Below are 20,202 nucleotides of genomic sequence, written 5' to 3'. Positions count from 1 at the left end.
AGTTACTCTTTAGAGTTACTACTTTAAGAGCTATTTAAAGAGTTACTATACTGGAAGAATTAATACATTTTGTGCTTTTATTCAGCTCATCTTGTGGTAAAAGGAGTTTGCTCAGGCAATGAATTATGTCAGATTAGGAATAGGTCTTGACCGATCTACAGATATGCAGTATTGATGGAAGAAGGATCCCTACTTAGAATAGTTTCTCTGGAGTGAGTTTAACTGCCTTTATTAAAATGTTTCTATTTCTTGTAACAATTTCCTAATTGTATAGTTTATAGGCAAGCAATAAACAGCAAGATGTTTGAGGTGGATATGAAAATTGCTGCAATGCATGTAAAAAGAAAGCAACTCCATCAACTACTACCTAATCATGTGCTTCAGAAAAAGAAAAAGGTAAATTTAGAAAGTACTTACAAAAGCATTACTAACATAATGTTTTATGCATCTGGACTATCATTATTTCAGAATTTAGGCTCAGTTAATAAGTCATATTTGAAATAGATGACAGCTTTTTAAAAATCTGTTTTATGGAGCAGTTTCATTATGTGAAATCTGACTCTAATCAGCTTTCTTGCACACAGTTGCTTTAGATTTTAGAAGGATTAGTGGTGATGCTTCATAGCCTAACTTTGTATATACCCGTATTCTCTTTAAGGACTTTTTATTCTTATTCACTTAAAAATCCCACACCAGTATTTAATTTTCTTTCCTTTAAAAAGTAAACTAAATTAAATTGGTAAGGGAATATGTGGGTCAAGTAAATTATGTGAGACTTTTTAAAAATGAAAATCGCTTTTTTTGGTGAATGTAAGAAATATAACATTATTTAAAAACTAAAAGTTGCTGAGTGTAAAGGAGGTCATGAACAGAGGTCACTGAGTTAATATTTTGCATTACATTGTTCTAGTGTTAGTGCTTCCTTTTGAATAACTTAGAGCCATTTTTTCCTTATTTGGACTTTAGTGAGCATATTGGAATTTTAGTGGACAGATACAAATTACATTTTTTCTTTAAGTGATTTCAAGAATAGATGGTTTATTCTTATAATGGAATACTTCACAGTATGCAGCAGTGAAAATAAGTGAACTACAACTGCATATACTAATATGTTGAATAAAAAAAGCACATGTATGTATCACTTGATCTTCCATATAAAGTTTACAAGTTTAAAAACTTAAAAAAAATGTATTTAGGAGAGAATATGAATTAAAAGTATATGTTACAGAATGACAACCACTGCATTCAGGAAAATGGCTGGTTGTCTGGGATTGGGGTTGGGAGGAAAGGAATGAAATTAATACACAAAAGACTTCAATTTTATAATATTTTGTTTCTTAAAACAGAATATATTATGATACAAAAGCATTGAAGTTAATTAAAGGCAAGGACTCTGGAGTGGACTGCCTTGTTCAAATTCAGGCTCTACTGTTTCCTACCTGTGAAATTTGAGCAAGTTACACGGCAAACATCTTATTCTTGATTTGTCTCATCTCTAAAATTGTGGCAGTATTTTTACCTATTTTATTAGGTATTTCATGAGGATTAAATGAGCCAATACATGTAAATGGTGGTTTAGACTAGCTTCATGGCACATAATAAATGCTCATATTGGCTTTTGTTATCACCATCATTGTTATTCATAACTTGGAGATAGGTAGATAGATGGGGAGGGGTCTAAAATCAGTTTTTAAGGTTTAAACATGATGTTATTTTAATTTTTTTGTTTTTTTTTTTTTGAGACGGAGTCTCACTCTGTCGCCCGTGCTGGAGCACAGTGGAGCAATTTCGGCTCACTGCAAGCTACACCTCCTGGGTTCACGCCATTCTGCCTCAGCCTCCCAAGTAGCTGGGACTACAGGCGCCTGCCACCATGCCCAGCTAATTTTTTGTATTTTTAGTAGAGATGGGGTTTCACTGTGTTAGCCAGGATGGTCTGGATCTCCTGGCCTCGTGATCCGCCTGCCTTGGCCTCCCAAAGTGCTGGGATTACAGGTGTGAGCCACAGCACCCGGCCAAAAATTTTATTCTTAACCTAATGGTTTACTAAAAATTTAGTTAACTAAATAAAAATTGACAAAAATGTACCATTCTCAATGTACTATTTATACACATACTGTTCAGTGCATGTTTCCACATGTTTATTGTAAAATTTTCCATCAAGCAGTTTTATTTTAAAATTAAAGTATCTCAGCTAGAGATTAGCCTCAGGAAAACAAAACTAAAATGTCAAGTTAAACACTTGCTTTCTAATTGTCCTTTAGTGTTGTATTATTAATGGGTTAAATCAATTGTACTTAAATGTAAATTTATCACATACAAAACATATAAACATTTTGGACCCGGGAATGGTGGCTCATGCTTGTAATTCCAGTGACTTGTGAGGCTGCGGTAGGAGGATCCTTTGAGGCTGGGAGTTCAAGACCATCCTGGGCAACACAGCAAGACTCCATTTCTAAAAAAAAATTTTTAATTAGCTGAGAATGGTGGCATGCGCCTTATAGTCCTAACTACTTGAGAGGCTGAGGTGCGAAGATCATGTGTGCCCAGCGGTTCAAGGCTGCAGTGAACTTAACGATTGTGCCATTGCACTTCAGTCTGAGTGACAGAACGAGACCCTGTCTCTTACAAAATAATAATTTTTTTTAAAAAAGTATATAAACATTTTATGTTTTCAGAAGTGAAAGTAGATTATGTTCTTTAGAACTTGGCTATTTCTTATGAATATTTAATTCATAATCAAATAGCTATTTAATAAACAGTTATTTATAACAGATAATTAGATTTCTCAGAATCATATATTCAGAATACCTTTTTAAACTCTTACTATTTCCATGACAATATTGATATTTGGAACCATCTTGTGTACATTTTAAGTAAATTTGAATATAAGATGTTTTATTATTTCTTAAGGTATTATTTCTTTAAATATAGTCATCTAGAATATAAAGAGAATCACTAATGATTGGAAATTTGTTTTTTAGTCCAAAAATTCTATCAGATGAAGTAACTATAATTTCACAGCAAACCTACTTTTAACATTTTATTTATACACAGACTGTTCAGTGCATGTTACCACATACATATTTTTAAAAGGTTTTTGATGAAACTTGCTATTTTGTGACCTGCCTTTTTTGTGTTAACATATCGTGACCATCTATCCAAATTACATTTTTAGTGGCTGTTTAATATCTCTTTATATAGCTACAGTATGATTAAATCTACCCTGTGTTTGAGATCATTTAGATTATTTCTAAGTTTGCATTAGTAGAATAGCACTTTCTTGCTTAGTAAGTAACAAGTGTCCTAGGAGTCAAGATCTATGAATGTTTTGTTTGGACTCTTATAAATAGCTTCCTTTTATTAACTGCTTTTGGCAAAGCACTGTACCAGTCGTTTTTATATTTAATATTCCAGCAACCCATGGGTATTGTCTTTTAGTAGCAGAAACTGAGGGGTTGAGAACCTTGCCCTGGGTCATGTTGTATGAGCTGTGAATTGGACCTAGGTCTGACTGCAAAGTATGTGTGTGTGTTTCTTTCTGTAGTATGTTCTTTGTTTTATTTATCATTTATTAAAAATTATGATAGAATATTTGTGACTTTTTGGCTTTGAGGTCTCTTGCTACCAAACTTGATCTGGATATAGAAGCAAACAAAGCAAAGTAGCTTAATGCTGTTTTGTGTTTAGACCAACCAGTTAAACTTTCACAATTTATCCCCAGCAGTGGCCTGTTAACTCACAGCTGTTTGGCCACTTAGTGAGGCAGGTAGGCAGGTCACTGTAGAACTGAATATAATTTACTTACTGAATAAATCCTCATATCTAGTGGAGAGTAAGATTGGTAGCATTGTTGAATAGAAGAGATACTCATTTATAATATTAGGTACTTTTATTTCACAACTGACTTCATAAGCAAATGGCATTACTCTCTTCTTCCTCTCCTTTCTACCAAATCTCATCTTCCCCATTTGATCAATTTTCATTCATGTACATAAGTTATATGTCTAGTGCTAAATCAAAGATAAGAATATTTTGTTATTTGGGGAACTAGAAAGCAGAGAATGCAGGCACATGTATAAGGAATGTATTTTTGTCAACAGTATAAATTATTTTCATTAAAATGTTTCTGTAGGTAAGTGAACACAGGCTAAACATTCTGGAAAAAAAAATGAAGCTGAATGTAATATTACAGTAGCACCAAATAGCAAAAATTTAAACTCTGTTACTAGAAAGCAGCTTTAATTCCATGAAACCATCCATAGTTTTTGGTTTTTCTGCATTATTTGTTTTGGAGTGCTTTGATTTTTAAGGAGGACCAGCATTAGGATTTGTATATTATATTTAGTTTTCAGAAAATTATTTCTGCTTTTCTTTTCACAGGATAATTTACAGTATTAAGCATGCCATTAAAAAAATTCTAAATTGCAATTAGAGCACTAAAGTCTCTTGCTTTTGAGAGAGGCTCTTTTTATTGACAAATAGTAAGGAGTGGCAATAAGTTACACTTTTTGAAATTAAAAAAGTTTTATATTTTTTGTAGGATAATTAGAAATCTATATGTAAACGAAATCACTTCTAGTCCCACTTTCCAGAGTCATTGTAGTCCCATGTTTATTGTTGAGACATTTTTTTCTTGTGTGTGTATATTTTTAGAGTTCTCTGATTTGAGATTCTTGTGTTTTTATATTATAGTGTTTTTAATTTGTGTTGTATCTTACAGTCAGTACGTACATTTATATACAGCATTTCTTTCTCCTTTTTTCTCCCACATAAGAACTATATTTAATGTTGAGGCCTTCTTAGAAGAAAGTACTTGACTCCCAAATCGTTGCCTTTTAGAATCAGCATGGCACATCTAACTTTCGTAGATTTAGTGATTTGTGCTTTTCAGTAAAAATCATATATGTTAAGTAAAAGGTTTCCATGTTTCATTATCTGGATGAAATAAAGATATATTTGATAAAATGTTTCATTGTTTGCAGCATTCAACAGAAGGTGTCAAATTGACAGCTCTCAATGACAGCAGCCTCGACTTGTCTATGGACAGTGATAACAGCATGTCTGTGCCTTCACCTACTAGTGCTACGAAGACCAGTCCGTTGAACAGTTCTGGCAGCTCTCAGGGGTAAGGAAAAAGAGGGAAACAGAAGTAGAGTGGCTGTTTGCTAAATCAATCAGATACATTCTTTTTTTTTTTTGGAGAGGGAGTCTCACTCTGTCGCCCAGGCTGGAGTGCAGTGGCGCGATCTCGGCTCACTGCAAGCTCCACCTCCCGGGTTCACGCCATTCTCCTGCCTCAGCCTCTCCGAGTAGCTGGGACTACAGGCGCCCGCCACCACACCCGGCTAATTTTTTTTGTATTTTTAGTAGAGACGGGGTTTCACCGTGGTCTCGATCTCCTGACCTCGTGATCCGCCCGCCTCAGCCTCCCAAAGTGCTGGGATTACAAGCGTGAGCCATCGTGCCCGGCCTGGATACATTCTCTTTTTGCTATTAAAGTCATCTATTTAGAATGTTATTTCTATTCCATCTACTAATTTTTTTTTAAATAGCAATTTAATTCCTAGGTTTGGGGATAGTACTTTTTGGTTTTGTCTTGTCATACTTAACATTTTATTTTTGAGACTGATAATGTCTTCAGTCAGATGTGAATGAATGTTAGCACATAACCCCTCCAAATTCATGTATTTAGATAGCTACTGCTACAGTGCACTGTATGGTGTGCTGATGAGAACAGACAAAAGGAACAAAACCACCTTTCTGTCCTAGAGCTGCTTATACCTTTGTAACAAGGGAATGTATCTATGATAGTTAGGGAAACCTGTTTTAGAAGAGCTAGTTATCTAACATTTACAGCAGTTAAAATTTTAAAAATTTATTATTATTTTGAGAGATGGGGTCTGGCTGTGTTGTTTAGGCTGGCCTTGAGTTCCTGGATTTAAGCAATCCTCCTACTTCAACCTCCTGAGTAGCTGAGACTACAGGCGCATGCCACTGCCCTGGCTATGAAGCAGTGAAAAATTTTCAGCCAGGTGCAGTGACTCACACCTGTAATCCCAACACTTTGGGAGGCTGAGGTGGTAGGATCACTTGAGGCCAGGAGTTCAAGACCAGCCTGGGCAACATAGTGAGACTCCCATCTCTAGAAAAAAGTAAAAAAATTAGTCAGGGTGTGGTGGTGTGCACCTGTAGTCCTGGCCACTCAGGAGGCTGAGGTGGGAGGATTGCTTGAACCTGCAAGGCTGAGACTACAGTGAGCGGTGATCCCACTGGTGCACCCCAGCCTGGTCAACCAGAGTGAGACCCTGTCTTAAAAAAAAAAAAAAAAAATTTAAAGTCTTGCTCTGTCACCCAGGCTGGAGTACAATGGCGCGATCTCGGCTCACTGCAACCTCCGCCTCCCAGGTTCAAGCGATTCTCCTGCCTCAGCCTCCCGAGTAGCTGGGATTACCGTCACCTGCCATCATGCCTGGCTAATTATTGTATTTTTGTGGAGACGGGGTTTCACCATGTTGGCCAGGCTGGTCTTGAATTCCTGACCTCAGGTGATCTGCCCGCCCTGGCCTCCCAAAGTGCTGGGATTCTAGGCATGAGCCACCACGCCCGGCCTATGTTACAATTTAACCAATGGCAGAAGTTCAGGTTGGGGAGGATTCCCTGGATGAGTGTGAAATAGAAAATGCTGAGGTGTCGTGGATGTGTTTTTTTCTTTCTTTTGGACTTCGTGTGTATGATATGTTTTTAGGCAAATCATGCATAATCCAAAGACTTCAGGCCTGAATATGTCCTGTAAGTGTTATCGTTTTGAAAGTTTTTTTTTTTTTTTTAAGTGAAGAAGCTGACATTTTAATAAGAATTTTGGGATTTGTAAAAGTCTTTGTGTCCTTTAAGTTCGTGCACGAATATAAAATGTGTACAACTGTACTAAATAATTTCACAAATTTAGTTTTGAAGTTTAGTTTCTTGAAGTAATACTAAGTAACTTATGTAAATAAAACTTCTGGGTTTTTAGAATACGGTTGTATATTTGCTCAACAAGCAGTGAGTGTTTATTATGTACTAGGCACCTTGCTAGCCATTTCAGGCTTTCTCCTGCATCCGTGGTTGTTCTCTGGCCAACTGTCCTTTTCTTTTTAATCATGTAATATTTGTGCCCTTGAGGGCTCTTTCATTATTCTTTTGTCTGTTTATCCCATTTTGATATTGTCCCTGAGTGGTAACACCTGCTCTGTTGACTACATTTACATTCATGTACCAATGATATCCATAGCTTTAATAAGTTGACTGCTCTGTGGTTCCATGTGGATGTCATGTAGGTACCAAAAATAACAAGTCTTCAAGTGTTGCCTACCTCCTCATGGTGTCATCATTCACCAGTTTCAGAGTGTGGGTGATAGCTCTGAGAGAGAGAGAGAGACAGACAGACAGACAGACACACACACACATACACACACACACGTACACACAGACACAGAGACAGAGAGAGAAACCAGAGGACTTTTCTGCTTCTGTTTTTCTTTTAGGAGATAATAAAAACGTGAGTTTATTTAAAGGCTAATGTGTAGGATTTACTTGAGACGGGAAAGTTGGATGGGAGAGTAAAGGAGTGTGATGATTTGAGTTTCTTGAGATGACAGGAGTTAGTGAGATTTAGAACATAGATTGGGCTTTTTTATATAATAAGGAATAATTTCTTTATATAGGAAAGAATAGGGGTTAATTGTAGAAATAGGTGTGTCTCTTTAATATTTATACTTAGAATTTGGGGTAATACTTGGCTAGTGGCTTTTGGTTGGTTAAGTAGGAAGGTCATTTGAGATTGGCATGAGAAAGAGAAAATGGGAGAGAAACTTCGGGGGAGTAAAGAGGGTTTAAAATAAGTTATTTTTAAAGTAAAATATTGAAATATCCCCTTGTCACTTAAAGGTCTTTAACTGGGCCACTGGATGGGCTTTTAGGGTTTTATAAAACTCTTATACTTTGTATACAGAAGTTTATTTCTGTTTTCTGTTTCTCATAACATTTTCTCATTCATAACTTTTTTTTTTTTTAAATAATATAGTTTTTTTTTTTTAATTTCTTGTAGAGACGAGGGCTCACTGTGTTGTCCGGGCTAGTCTCAAACTTGAGTTCAAGCAATCCTTCTGCCTTGCCTTCCAGAGTGCTAGGATTACAGGCATGAGCCACCATGCCTGGCCTCTTATTAATAACTTTTTAAAGGATTTTTGTTCGAAAAAATCCTTCGGTTAAGTCTCTTAGCCAAAATCAGCTAAGAATAGATCTTTTAGAACCACTCTGGCGATATAGTAGCCAGCCGCCATATGTGACAATTTAAATTTAATTAAAATTAAATAGTTTCTCACTAGTCATATTTTAAGTGCAGAGTAGCTATGTTTTATTAGTGGCTACTGTATCCAGTAGCACAGATATAGAACATTCTGTCATCTCAGGAAGTAACATTAGACAGTGCTGCTTTAGAAGGTTTGTGTACTATTTACTGTTGTTATACTTTATCCAATAAAGTCAGTTGCTAAAGTGTATGTATAGGAAGTAAAACCAAAGAATCATCTACTTTACAAAATAACTTCTGTACATGTTATAGATTATTGTATTTTATTTTATTTTTCTGCTTTTAAATTTTGAGACAATTTTTAATTTTTCCTTTTTAGCAGAAACAGTCCTGCTCCAGCTGTAACAGCAGCATCTGTGACCAACATACAGGCTACTGAAGTTTCTGTGCCACAAGTAAATTCCAGTGAAAGCTCAGGGGGTAAGGAGATTGGGTTTGTCAGGTTTGAGAATTCTTACATTATATTTGGTTTAGCCTTCATTTTGAAAAGTGGGTTTGTTAAGTAGTTGAAATTCAGTTTTTTAAATGCCAGTTTATTTTTTGCATGTAAAGTTATTAATGAAATCAAATTCAGAGAAACAAAAACTTTCAGCTTGTTACTGGATTTGGTTATTTTAATTTGTATACACTCATATATTTGCTGCTTAGGTACATCGAGTGAAAGCATTCCTCAAACTGCCACACAACCAGCCATTTCTCCACCACCAAAGCCTACGGTCTCCAGAGTTGTTTCTTCAACACGTCTGGTAAACCCACCACCTAGATCTTCAGGAAATGCAGCAACTTCAGGAAATGCAGCAACAAAAATACCTACTCCTATAGTAGGAGTCAAGAGGACATCCTCACCTCATAAAGAAGAGAGTCCCAAGAAAACCAAAACAGAAGAGGTACATATATAAAAAACATATTAGTTAGCCATGGCAACACCAACTGCCTATTTTTAAATCCAGTGGAAGAAAACTTTGTGAACCAAAATAGAGAAGGATCAAGGAACAAAGCTTTTAGAAAATTTTAGGTGTGTCTGTAGTGCTTTAGTGCTGTAGTTTCTCTTCACCTTTCCCATTCTTCTCAGTAACTACCTCTGCCATAAAGCTATGCCCTCTCATTTAAACTTCTTTAGTGTGTGTAGTTAGCAGGTATTGTCTACAACAGAATTTAACATGGAATTACATGTATTCTTAACTTACTATTCTCTAATGACTACATTTTATTTGTACTGATTTTTTGATGGTCCTTTGGACAGTTTTTTGCTTCTCTGATCCAAAAGGAGTTTTGAAGTTTCTCTACTGTACTTGGTATTATAGGACCATCGAATACCAGAGGTTCTCAGGGACTTCTTACTGAATGATAAGTGCATGCAGCCAGATTAATTTTTGAACCTTAAATGGTTAGCTCTCTAACCCTTAAAGAAACTTTCTAGCATCATTTGCATTTTTGTTTTTTAACTCCTGGGCACAGGCGATCCTTCTGCCTCCCAGGTAGCTAGACGCACAAGTGCACACCACCATGCCCAGCTTAATTTTTTGTTTTTTGTTTTGAGACAGGGGCTGGCTCTTTTGCCCAGGTTGGAGTGCAGCGAGCAATCTCAGCTCACTGCAACCTCTGCCTCCCGGGCTCAAGCAATCCTCCCACCTCAGCTTCCCAAGTAGCTGGGACTACAGGGGCGCACCACCATGCCTGCCTAATTTAAAAAAAGATTTTTTTGTAGAGACAGAGTCTTGCTATGTTATCCATGCTCGTCTCCAGCTCCTGGGCTCAAGCGATCCTCCTGTCTTGGTCTCCCAAAGTGTTGAGGTCACAGGAACCACTATGCTTTGCAAGCTGGTATTAACCTTTTATACTAGCTGGTTAACAATTGTTACAGTCTTAGTTTTGGGAAAACCATTAAAACTGTACATTGATTTGGTATGAGTCTTAAAATAGAGGTAGTCTTGTTACACAATTTTATTTCTCCCTCGAGTCACTTTCATGTTGTTTTCCAATCAATGAGGCATTCGCTATTGCCCCCAGAGATGACAGTCTAAAAGCACCAATTTCATTGTGATTTCTTTTTTTTTTTTTAGCTAAGAATGTAGTAAGTAGTAATTTACTTACTACAACAAAATTTCTTTAGAGTGGAAAAAAAAAACCCTCTGGATTTCTCATGGATTGTATTATATTTTGATTAAGAATGGTGAAAAATTATTTTGTTATTTTATTATTTAGCTGATTCTCTGAAGACTTGGTTTTTGTTTTTTTTTTTTTTGAAATAGCTGCTATTAACTAAAAGTAATCTGATGAATTTTGTCACTCTTAAGATGGTAAATGAGAATGAAAACGGGTATTGTATAGTACTTTAAATCCCCCAGATTACTTACGATGCCTAATACAATGTAAATACTGTTTAAATTATTGTTATGATGTGTTTTTTAATTTGTGTCATTTTTATTGTTGTATTATTTTTTATTTTTCTAAGTATTTTTGATCCATGGTTGGTTGAATTCGCAGATGCGGATTCCACAGATATGGAGGGCCCACTGTAAGTCATCATAACTTAGAAGATGTGTTCTGAAAACTCATCTGTGTCTGTGTAATTATCTCTTAAGACAGTGGTTTTCATCTTTGGTTGTACCACAGAATTAGTTTTTGGGGTTTTTTTTGTTGTTGTTTTTCAATAAAGATTTTAGGGCTTTCTCCAAACTGAATCAGAGATCTTCTAGAAGTTAGGCCTGGAGATCCTATTAAGAGCCCTGCTGCCACATGATTGGGTTGTGCAGCAGCTTAAGAATATACTCAATTTTTGTGTCACTTACACATTCAGACAACTGATACTGGTTTAAAGTTGTCAGGACATTTCAGAATTCAAATTTCTTTTGACATTAGTAAAGTGTGTTGAAGCATAATTCTATGCATGTAACATTTGATTTTCTTTATGTTAAAAATGGCACCCTAAGAGCTCTAAATAAGTTTGTACCAGTGCAGTATTTTGCAATTTTGTTTGCACTTACCTTGGTAGAATAACACTTGTGTTTCTTGTCTGGTTTAGAAAAGCATAAGAATATAGAATTTTTAAACTTAAGTATGGAAAATTAAAAATACATATAAAAGTCATTTTATGTACCTGTGTACCCATCACACAGCTTCTGTTATAATTAACTCTCAGCCAACCTTTGTAATCTTAATTCTTTCAGCCTTTTTCATTTTCTCTTGTCATTGAATTACTTAACAGCAAAATCCAAACATGTTTCATTAGAATCTTAAAAATCATATGTAAGAATGAAAGCATTAACAGTAAATTAGCCTACTCACAAGAATTAACAGTTTATTAATATCATCAAACATCTAGTCAGTGCTCACATGGCCCCTGATTGTTTCATTGATTTTTTTAAAAAACAGGCTGTTTGTTTAAATCTGCAAGCAGAAAAAGATCCCTGTGTTGCAATTGTTTGATATCTCTAAGTGTCCTTTAAAATATAGATTCCCTCCTCCATTCCTCCCCCACTTTTCTCTGTAATTTTTTTTTGTTTTGTTTTTTGGTATACGTTTTCTCAGTCTGGATTTTGCTTATGGTATTTCTATGGAGTTGATTAATAGAAACATAGCATTTTAAGAAGATAAAGGGTATTAGGTTATTCCATGGGCTAATCTCATTTCCTGCCAGAAGAACTTGCTGTTTAGTGGCTTTTCCAGTTACAGTCTAGTTACAGTTAGAGGCAGGATTAGAACCCAGGCCTAAATCTCATGGTGCTTTAGTCAAAGAAATTTGCTGTAGTAGAAGTAATCCTGATTTTGAAGCCCTTCTTAATTGGGTCTTTTATTCTCTGCTAAGAGTACTTGGTATTAGAAATTTTAGCAAACCAGAAAGAAATACTGGCCTCACTCAGTAATGCACTAACGTGTATATAGATACGAGAGTTTTAGATACTGTGGTAGTTTAGTTCTGCTTAATGGTCATCATATCCTAAGGTTTTTCAAATAAATATAAATGGTAATGTAAAATAAAAATCGAAAATGTTTGCTCTATTTCTTGGATTATAGCTAAATTAACCTCTCTCTCTCTCTCTATATATATATGTGTGTGTGTGTGTGTTTATATTTAAAACTTTTTGTATGGAAAATTTCAAACATGTCACAAGTATAATGAACTGTCATGTTTGCATCACCTAGCTTCAACAGTTAACAACTCACAGCCAGCCTTGTTTTATCTACATACCCACATCACTTCCTTCCCCATTGTTTTGAAGCAAACATCAGGCATAACAACCAAAAATATTTCTTTGTATATCTAAAAATAAGGACTTCTATAAAATATAAGTACAGTATATTTATCACATAAATATTAATAATCCATAGTTTTACATCAGTCAGTATTCAGATTTGACCAATTGTGACACATTACTATTTTTAAAGTTTGCATATTTGCAGGGCATAAATAAAGTCCTTATTGGAATTGATTGATACTGTATTAAATCTCTTCTAAGCTATAAGCCTGTGGTTTTTCTATGCCTGTTTTAAAAGTCACATTTAAAATTAAATTTTAATTCTGCTGATAAAATAGTGTCAAAATAGTTCTTAAGACCCAAGCAAGGCATTTCTTGAGTCTTGAATTCTGTAGGATGTTAGTAGGTCGTACCAAGAACAAGGATTCTCTCGTTAAGCTTGGGAAAATTAAAGTGGTGTTCTTTCTTGATAGAATTTATTAGAACCTTTTATGTGCCACTCTGTGTGAGTCTCCCATGGGGGTGATACTATGCCAAGCTCCTAAAGTTGTATGATCAGGAACTCTTTTTTTTTTTCTTTTCCTTACAAAATATATTTCTATGAACTCTTAGTGGTTTTGGAAATGTACTTTAGGTGGTGATCTGCAGTAACAGTTTTCCTAATGCTCATTTTAATTTTATTAGCTACTGAAGCCAAATTTAATCTGATAAAAACATTTTAAAAGAGGGACTAGTTATCTATTTTAAGGCTATAGTTGATCTTACAGGTTTAATTATTTTGTAGTTTTAAAGCTTATAAAGTAAAGCATTGATTGGCAAATAATCTAAATTTTTCATTTTAGAGAATAAAGCTTTTTTTTTTAAAAACAGGATGAAACAAGTGAAGATGCTAACTGTCTTGCTTTGAGTGGACATGATAAAACAGAAGCAAAGGTATACTAATTTAGCCTTTAGAATACATACACAATTAAGAGTACAGAAGATGTAATAGAAATGTCTCTAAAATATTGTATTTTGTGCTATAGGTTTTAGATTTTTTTAGTATTGTTTATGGAGAAGTATTTGTTCATTTTTACTGTTAATTATGTAATGCTGAACACTGAAGGGAATATTGTGATGAGTGAAACACATTCTGTGCCTTTAAAGGAGCTTATAATTAAGTAGAGAAGATAAGTCATGAATGTAATTAATTATATTATCAAAGAAAATCAAAGTAATTGAGGGCTGTGGGGGCCACGGGGCAAGAAAAGTAAGATATTATTTCTGACTGCAGAAATAGCAGTAAATGTCTTCATTGAAGAAAGAAGTAGCATTTGAAGTGGTCCTCGAAGGATACATAGGATTTTTGACAGTCCGGGCTGAGATCATGATCTCTCTCTCTTTGGGTTGAGAATTTGTTTTGATTACAGAAGCAGTTTTTGGCATAAGGTTTTGGCTAGAACCTGGGGTACGTGGGACTTGAATGAGGTGTAGATGGGGTGGAAGAAATTTTTTTTCTCCCAAAATGTAAAAGACTCATTTTTTTTTCCCTAGAAATTGAAATATATTGAAGGCTTTTAACTTTCTTTTGTTGTGGAAAAATTGGAAATTCTCCCCCTTCTCTCAAATTATCCATATTTCTGTGATGGATATTTTAACAAAACTCTCTTAGGTTTTGTGTGTGCCCTCATAATGCCCTTGCTTTATAATTTTGATTCACTTTGTAAACCAAGAAAAAAATGTTTGTGTCATTATGTAATCTACAAAATTATTAATGGCTTCATAGAATGCTGTCTTAAGGCTATGATTATTTTTATCCAACCAATTTCCTATCCATAGCAATTATTTCCATTTAAGAAAGAAAGTTGTGCTTTCCTGTTGTAATATTGGTTACGGCTAAATACCATATCTGCCATTCATTCATGTTTATTTACTTAGCATAAATTAATGGAAGAAAAATTATTGAGGAAAATAGTATGCTTAAAGTTTGGTATGCATCACCAAGTTGTCCTCCAGGAAGGCTGCATGTCTTCCATTCCTACTTCTTACACCTTATTTACCTTTTTTAATTTCATAGGAGAAAACAATATTTCATTTTTTTGGGTATAGTTTCATTGAAATTGAAGTTTTCATATTTTTCTTTTCTTTTTTTTTTCTTTTTTTGTTTTTTTTTTTTTTTGAGATAGAGTCTTGCTCTGTTGCCCAGGCTGGAGTGCAGTGGGACGATCTCGGCTTACTGCAACCTTCTGCCTCCCGGGTTCAAGCAATTCTCCTGCCTCAGCCTCTCGAGTAGCTGGGATTACATGCACCCGCCACCATGCCCAGCTAATTTGTATTTTTAGTAGAGATGGGGTTTCACCATGTTGGCCAGGCTGGTCTTGAACTCCTGACGTCATGATCTGCCCACCTCGGCCTCCCAAAGTGCTAGGATTACAGGTGTGAGCCACCACGTCTGGCCTATATTTTTATTTTCATTTATTTGTGTAGATACTATTTTCTTTCGTGTACTGCTTTTAAAAAGTTTAGAGTGATGGTATGACATACTTTACCCTGTGTTTTCTGATGAGTAGAATCAGTGCACTGATTACTGGGGAGGGGTGAAGAGACCATAAGGAGGGAGAAATCTTTTTTAGACATATTTTCTACTTTTAATTAAAGGTGTGGGGTTATTTTATTTAGTAGTATTGAATACGTTTTTTTTTTTCCTCTCACGAAGCTAAGAACTTTCCTTAGGTTTATGCTCTGTTATTGTCTGGGCAACATTTCATGATGTGCCTGTGTGTGTTTTTAATTATCGTTTGCTTAAAATGTCCCAAGTTGGAGCTGGTTGGAAAGTCATGAGCTAGTTTGACCCATGCCTTATAAGATTTAAGTAGGCAAATAGAAATTTATTAATATCTGAAATGGTGAAATAACCTACAACATCTACAAACTAGATGTTTTTGTAATGTAGTCACATCTTTCTCTTGATCCCTCCTGTCTTCCAGTTTGTCTTCTTTGTTAGCCACCAAACCCAGTTATGTTCTTTTATTCTTTTTTAAGTCTCTTTTCCCCCTTCCCCATCCTCTTTGTCTCACAGGAACAACTTGATACAGAGACAAGTACAACTCAATCAGAAACTATTCAGACAGCGGCTTCTCTGTTGGCCTCTCAGGTACTAAGTGTAAAAAGCAAGGAGAATTTTGTAAATGTCCTTAAGATTAGTGTGGTATATTGAATTAAAGTTAGAGTTCATAGAAGACTATTAAAATTAATCTTTCTGAAAGTAATTACTTGTCGGCCTATAAACGTATTTATTGTAGTTTTAAGGCAGGGCCCTGGATTTGACAGAACCGTTCTCTGGGACTGTTTCGATGTTAACCCATCCCCTTATATTAATAAATTATTTGATACTGCAAATCATTTAAATTCTCACTAGTCATTTACACAGGGTTCATATGTAGGTTTTATTTGTAGGTCAAAGAGTGAAATTGAAACTAGGAATGAACTAAAAAACATTGTGGATTTCTTTTGCAAAGGCTAATATATTTTTATTTTAAAAATGTGTTTTTGCCTTATTTTTCCACTACTGATTTCAGTTAGTTATTTAATATAGCCCATAGCTCTTCAGAATTACTTTTTCATTTGTCCTAGCAATTATACTTGTGACAGACCCTCACATACAGAATACAGTAGGCATCTGGAATCTGTTTTCATTGATTTGTGAACCTTCATTTTGTTGAATAATTTTCTTCTTGAATCCTTTCACATGAATGAACCCTAACGTCTAGCTCAAACTCTGACACAAAGTAGATACATTCTTTAATAGATGATAAAACTGGTTAATCTCTACAAAGGAACTGAGATAACAACTGCTGCTGTATTGATATGATACTATGTACTGTGATGATATTTTGCTGCTCCTGTGCAGCTCAGAGTTATTTTAACGTGATCATTTAAAAATGTGCTTTTGCTAGATGTTAACTTTTATAGACTCTAAAGATATATAAATATTATGTTTAGTTTCTGAATACCTTTTCCATAATCTAATAAAACTTTAGGGGAAGTAACTAACATCAGGAAGTATGCTTAATATTGATACGTGGACAAACTTGTTTATCAGTCGTAAACTGTCCTGTGATTGTGATTCCATGTTTTTTGGTTTGCCACATACTCTCGGGACTTATTTTCATAGTTTTGTCTTACTGAATTTATCCCTATAGTAATTAGTACCCATGGGTATTTGCCTTTTAGATATTTTTATGAGTGAGTAGAATTTTCTTTCTAATGAAAGGTTTCATAGAGCCATAGAGAGAAAAATCACCCAGTTATGTAAGAAGAATGATTATGTTGATTTAAAAAAAAAATACATTCCTATGTTTGGTAATGTTAGGGACGTACTTATTTCTGGGGAAGTGATAATATTGTGGCTATACCTAACAAAGATTTCTTATTGTTTTGAGATAAATCTGGAAATATTTATAGATGAAATGATAGGATCTCTAGGATTTGCTTCAGAATAACACAAACTGAATTGAAAGTGGGAGGACAGTGGCTTTGATTTGATAATTGATGAAGCTGGGTAATGAATACATGGGGATCCATTATACAGTGCTCTCTACTTTTGTGTATGTTTGGAATTTTCCATAATAAAACTTTTAAAGATCCATCTCTGTATTTTTTAGTGTTAAAGAAATCTTGTGATTTAATCTAATTAATTTGAAAATAATCTACCTAAAATTTAGGATGATTAAATTATTGCTTAGCTGTATAGATTTAATTGTATAATTTACAGTGTCAGAAAATAATAAATTTACTGCTGCTTTTGTGTATAAAATGAGCTTTAAGTATTCTCCCACTTGGGGGTGCTCCAATACTAGTTAATATTGCAGCTATTAGTGTTGTAATAAGTGAATACAGTTTAGTAGTAACTTAAAGCATTATATGATAGGTGATTCTTAGAGGAACAATTTAAAAAACTATTTGAAATTACTTAGGAGTTTTTAAAATATTGTTAAAATATACCTATTTGAAAATTCCTTTGTTGAACACATTATTTGTTGAACAAATAATGTGATAGTCATATTTACATTCCATTTTGACAACATTATAGAGTTTTTAAATTTGTAATACTTTTCTTCTTATAAGGTTTCTTAGGAAGTAAAACAATGGAAAATACATCTCCTTGTTAAATTATGGTGCTTTGAACAATGTTGTGTTCTTTGCTTTCATTCTCAGAAAACATCCAGTACAGACCTTTCTGATATCCCTGCTCTCCCTGCAAATCCTATTCCTGTTATCAAGAATTCAATAAAACTGAGATTGAATCGGTAAAAACAACCTCAGGGGTCCATAAACAATATCTGCCAACTCAACCTGTTGTCTTCAAATGCTAAAAAAGGAGAATGGAGGGTACAAGACTAGACATGACTGAAATGGATTTGGGTTTTTTGGTGACCTCCCTTACTGGGCTAATCAGCACTTGATCGGAAGTCCAGGTTAGTATGTGAAGCCAGGAGTACTATTATTATTGTGTTAGCAACAGTTGCATTAACTATTTCAAAAATTACTGCCTTTCAAAAAAACAACCTCAAGCTATATTTGTATTCATAATTGACATCTGGATTGGGTTTATGTTTGATGCATTGTTTGGAAAATTTGCAATACAAACTGGCATAAGAATTACTTATTCTGATGATGCACTTTTATGTATTTTTCATTAGAAAGCAGAACTAATTTTAGATTCTCAGCTTGATGGATTTTCAGTTTTTCCTGAAGAATTTTCTTTACCATTAGTCTTCAAATTGGATACCGTTGTAAGGTGGTGTACTGTTATACTTCAGAGAAAGGGTAAGAGTACATCTAGTTCAGTTCCTATGAGGTAGCTGTAACCCTTAAAAATGGAAACATCAACTCTAGGGTACATTTGACATTGAAAGAATAGTTAGGATATAACTTGGTTTTGATAGGGTCATGATTAAGAAATGATATATTGGTTTTATTTATGGAATTGTTTTATAGTGCATACAAATCAGCGATCAGCCAGCAAATATTTTTCTTTGAGCTTATGAAAGCTCTGTATTCTTTTGCCTTCAATCTGTTGTCTCCAAAACAAACAAACAAAAAAAGCTTCTTGCGCCTTCCCCTCCCCTCTTTTCTTCCTTTTTCTTTTTGCTTGTATGCTCAAGGTAGGACTTACTTCGTAAGAAACAAAATGCCAGTATTTTCTTAAGCCATGATGTGAAACCAATGACCCTGTGACCACATGGCACAGAACACTAAATTTTGGTCCCATGGCTGAAACTTGAGGGTGACTAAAAGTAATGCCTGTGAAACGTGATATCTATCTGGGATGGCCATTTGATCTCTAAGAGGAATTTTGTACACTCCACAGAACTCCTATCTATAGTAAAATTGATTTTCAGTTTTAAACGTGGGCAAAAAGGCATTTTCTCCAAGATTTTAAAACTAATTCTTATTTTTAAATGGTTTACCAAAATTTGTCAGTACATTTTACATGTAGAAGCATTTTAAAAATCATTTCTAGCAAGCACTTGACATCTAGTCAGCTCTCTATTCCTTTATTTTGTTTTATCAAAAGATTAAGAGCTCCTTTCTTTGAATAAAATAATTTCTCATAATTAAGCAGTAGAAGATCTATCTTTACAAAGTATGAGGGATGCCAGATGTTGATAAACTTTTTCTTAATCTGGACAAAGTCAACTTAACAGATTTTTCTGATGAGCATGTTTTATGAATCCTCCATTGTGCTCCATTCTATCACGTGCATTTTTCATGTTAAACTGCAATTACTTAATCTCTTCCCCTATCCTTCTAAATTAATTTTCTGAAGTTGGAGTGTAGTCTTTTCCCCCTTAGGCTATGCATTAATCGAAGCTTTCTTTTCACCATGACTTTATAATGTCTAGTACACAATATTTCTACTTCCCACATCTTTGCTTTACACAGTCACCTTGCCCTTCCTTCCACCACCGAAGAAAAAAGATGGTCATACTAACAGGTGAAGTGTACAAGGTGTCTGTGTGTTTTGTGTAGCTTCAGAGTTAGATTGAAATTACCAGGCACAGATTTAGTCTTGTCATTTTGTTTACACATTGGGGAAAACAATTCAGTTTATTAAACGTTTCATGTAACTGCACCCAAGTTTTGCCAAGCTGGAAACTTGGACCTTTTCTGTGTAGTGACTTTTTAATTATAGTTTTCATAACCTGGAGATCAGACTGTTGCTTTCGCATGATGTATGTAGTGTCTCATGACTGGAGTTTGCTTTGTTTTATAGTATCTGTACTCCTTGTATTTTTCAAGAGCTATTTTGTAAACAGATGATGTATTTCTCCATTGAAAACACAATAAAAAAAAAAAACAGCACAATCTCACAGTTGCCTGATTTCTTTTGACTACTACTTTTTTCCAGTAATTTAATTGGTTCTGTCATAAGTTTATAGTATGATTCTAAGTGAGGATTTGCAAAAGAATTTGGTTACATTAGAAAAGATTTGTTTCTGGTTAACTTTAGCCATTGGCAGCAGCCTTGTATTTATAGCTCAGATAATAATTAGGTGTTTGTTTTTCATATAATTGATCTTTAGGGAGGGAAACATTAATAGAGTTACTGTTAATTCAATTTTAGTTGTTCCATCCTCTGAAGTGTTCTGTGTCTGTAGACACCAT

At 34.6% G+C, this 20,202-nt stretch overlaps 1 protein-coding gene across 5 annotated transcripts in view; it reads left to right on the top strand.

Annotated features, from left to right (window-relative positions):
- The window catches only part of PAPOLA (poly(A) polymerase alpha), a 66,276-nt gene extending 46,369 nt beyond the window's left edge, over positions 1-19,907 (top strand). For 3 of the 5 annotated variants that reach the window (XM_058429373.1, XM_058429374.1, XM_032135031.2), the window contains exons 16-22: positions 275-396; positions 4,986-5,128; positions 8,673-8,773; positions 9,002-9,240; positions 13,423-13,485; positions 15,611-15,685; positions 17,749-19,907. In XM_058429373.1, the coding sequence (XP_058285356.1) occupies positions 275-396; positions 4,986-5,128; positions 8,673-8,773; positions 9,002-9,240; positions 13,423-13,485; positions 15,611-15,685; positions 17,749-17,844 (839 nt within the window). In that variant the 3' untranslated portion in view covers positions 17,845-19,907. The remainder of the gene's footprint in view (positions 1-274; positions 397-4,985; positions 5,129-8,672; positions 8,774-9,001; positions 9,241-13,422; positions 13,486-15,610; positions 15,686-17,748) is intronic. The other 2 variants (XM_032135032.2, XM_032135033.2) reach the window with 2 other exon arrangements.
- The last annotated feature ends 295 nt before the right edge of the window (positions 19,908-20,202 follow it).

This window comes from Hylobates moloch, unplaced genomic scaffold (genome assembly GCF_009828535.3).
Source record: "Hylobates moloch isolate HMO894 unplaced genomic scaffold, HMol_V3 SCAFFOLD_16, whole genome shotgun sequence".
NCBI classification, from domain to species: Eukaryota; Metazoa; Chordata; class Mammalia; order Primates; family Hylobatidae; genus Hylobates; species Hylobates moloch.
The sequence above is the reverse complement of the archived record's forward strand: the minus strand, read 5'-3'. Positions and strand labels throughout refer to the sequence as shown.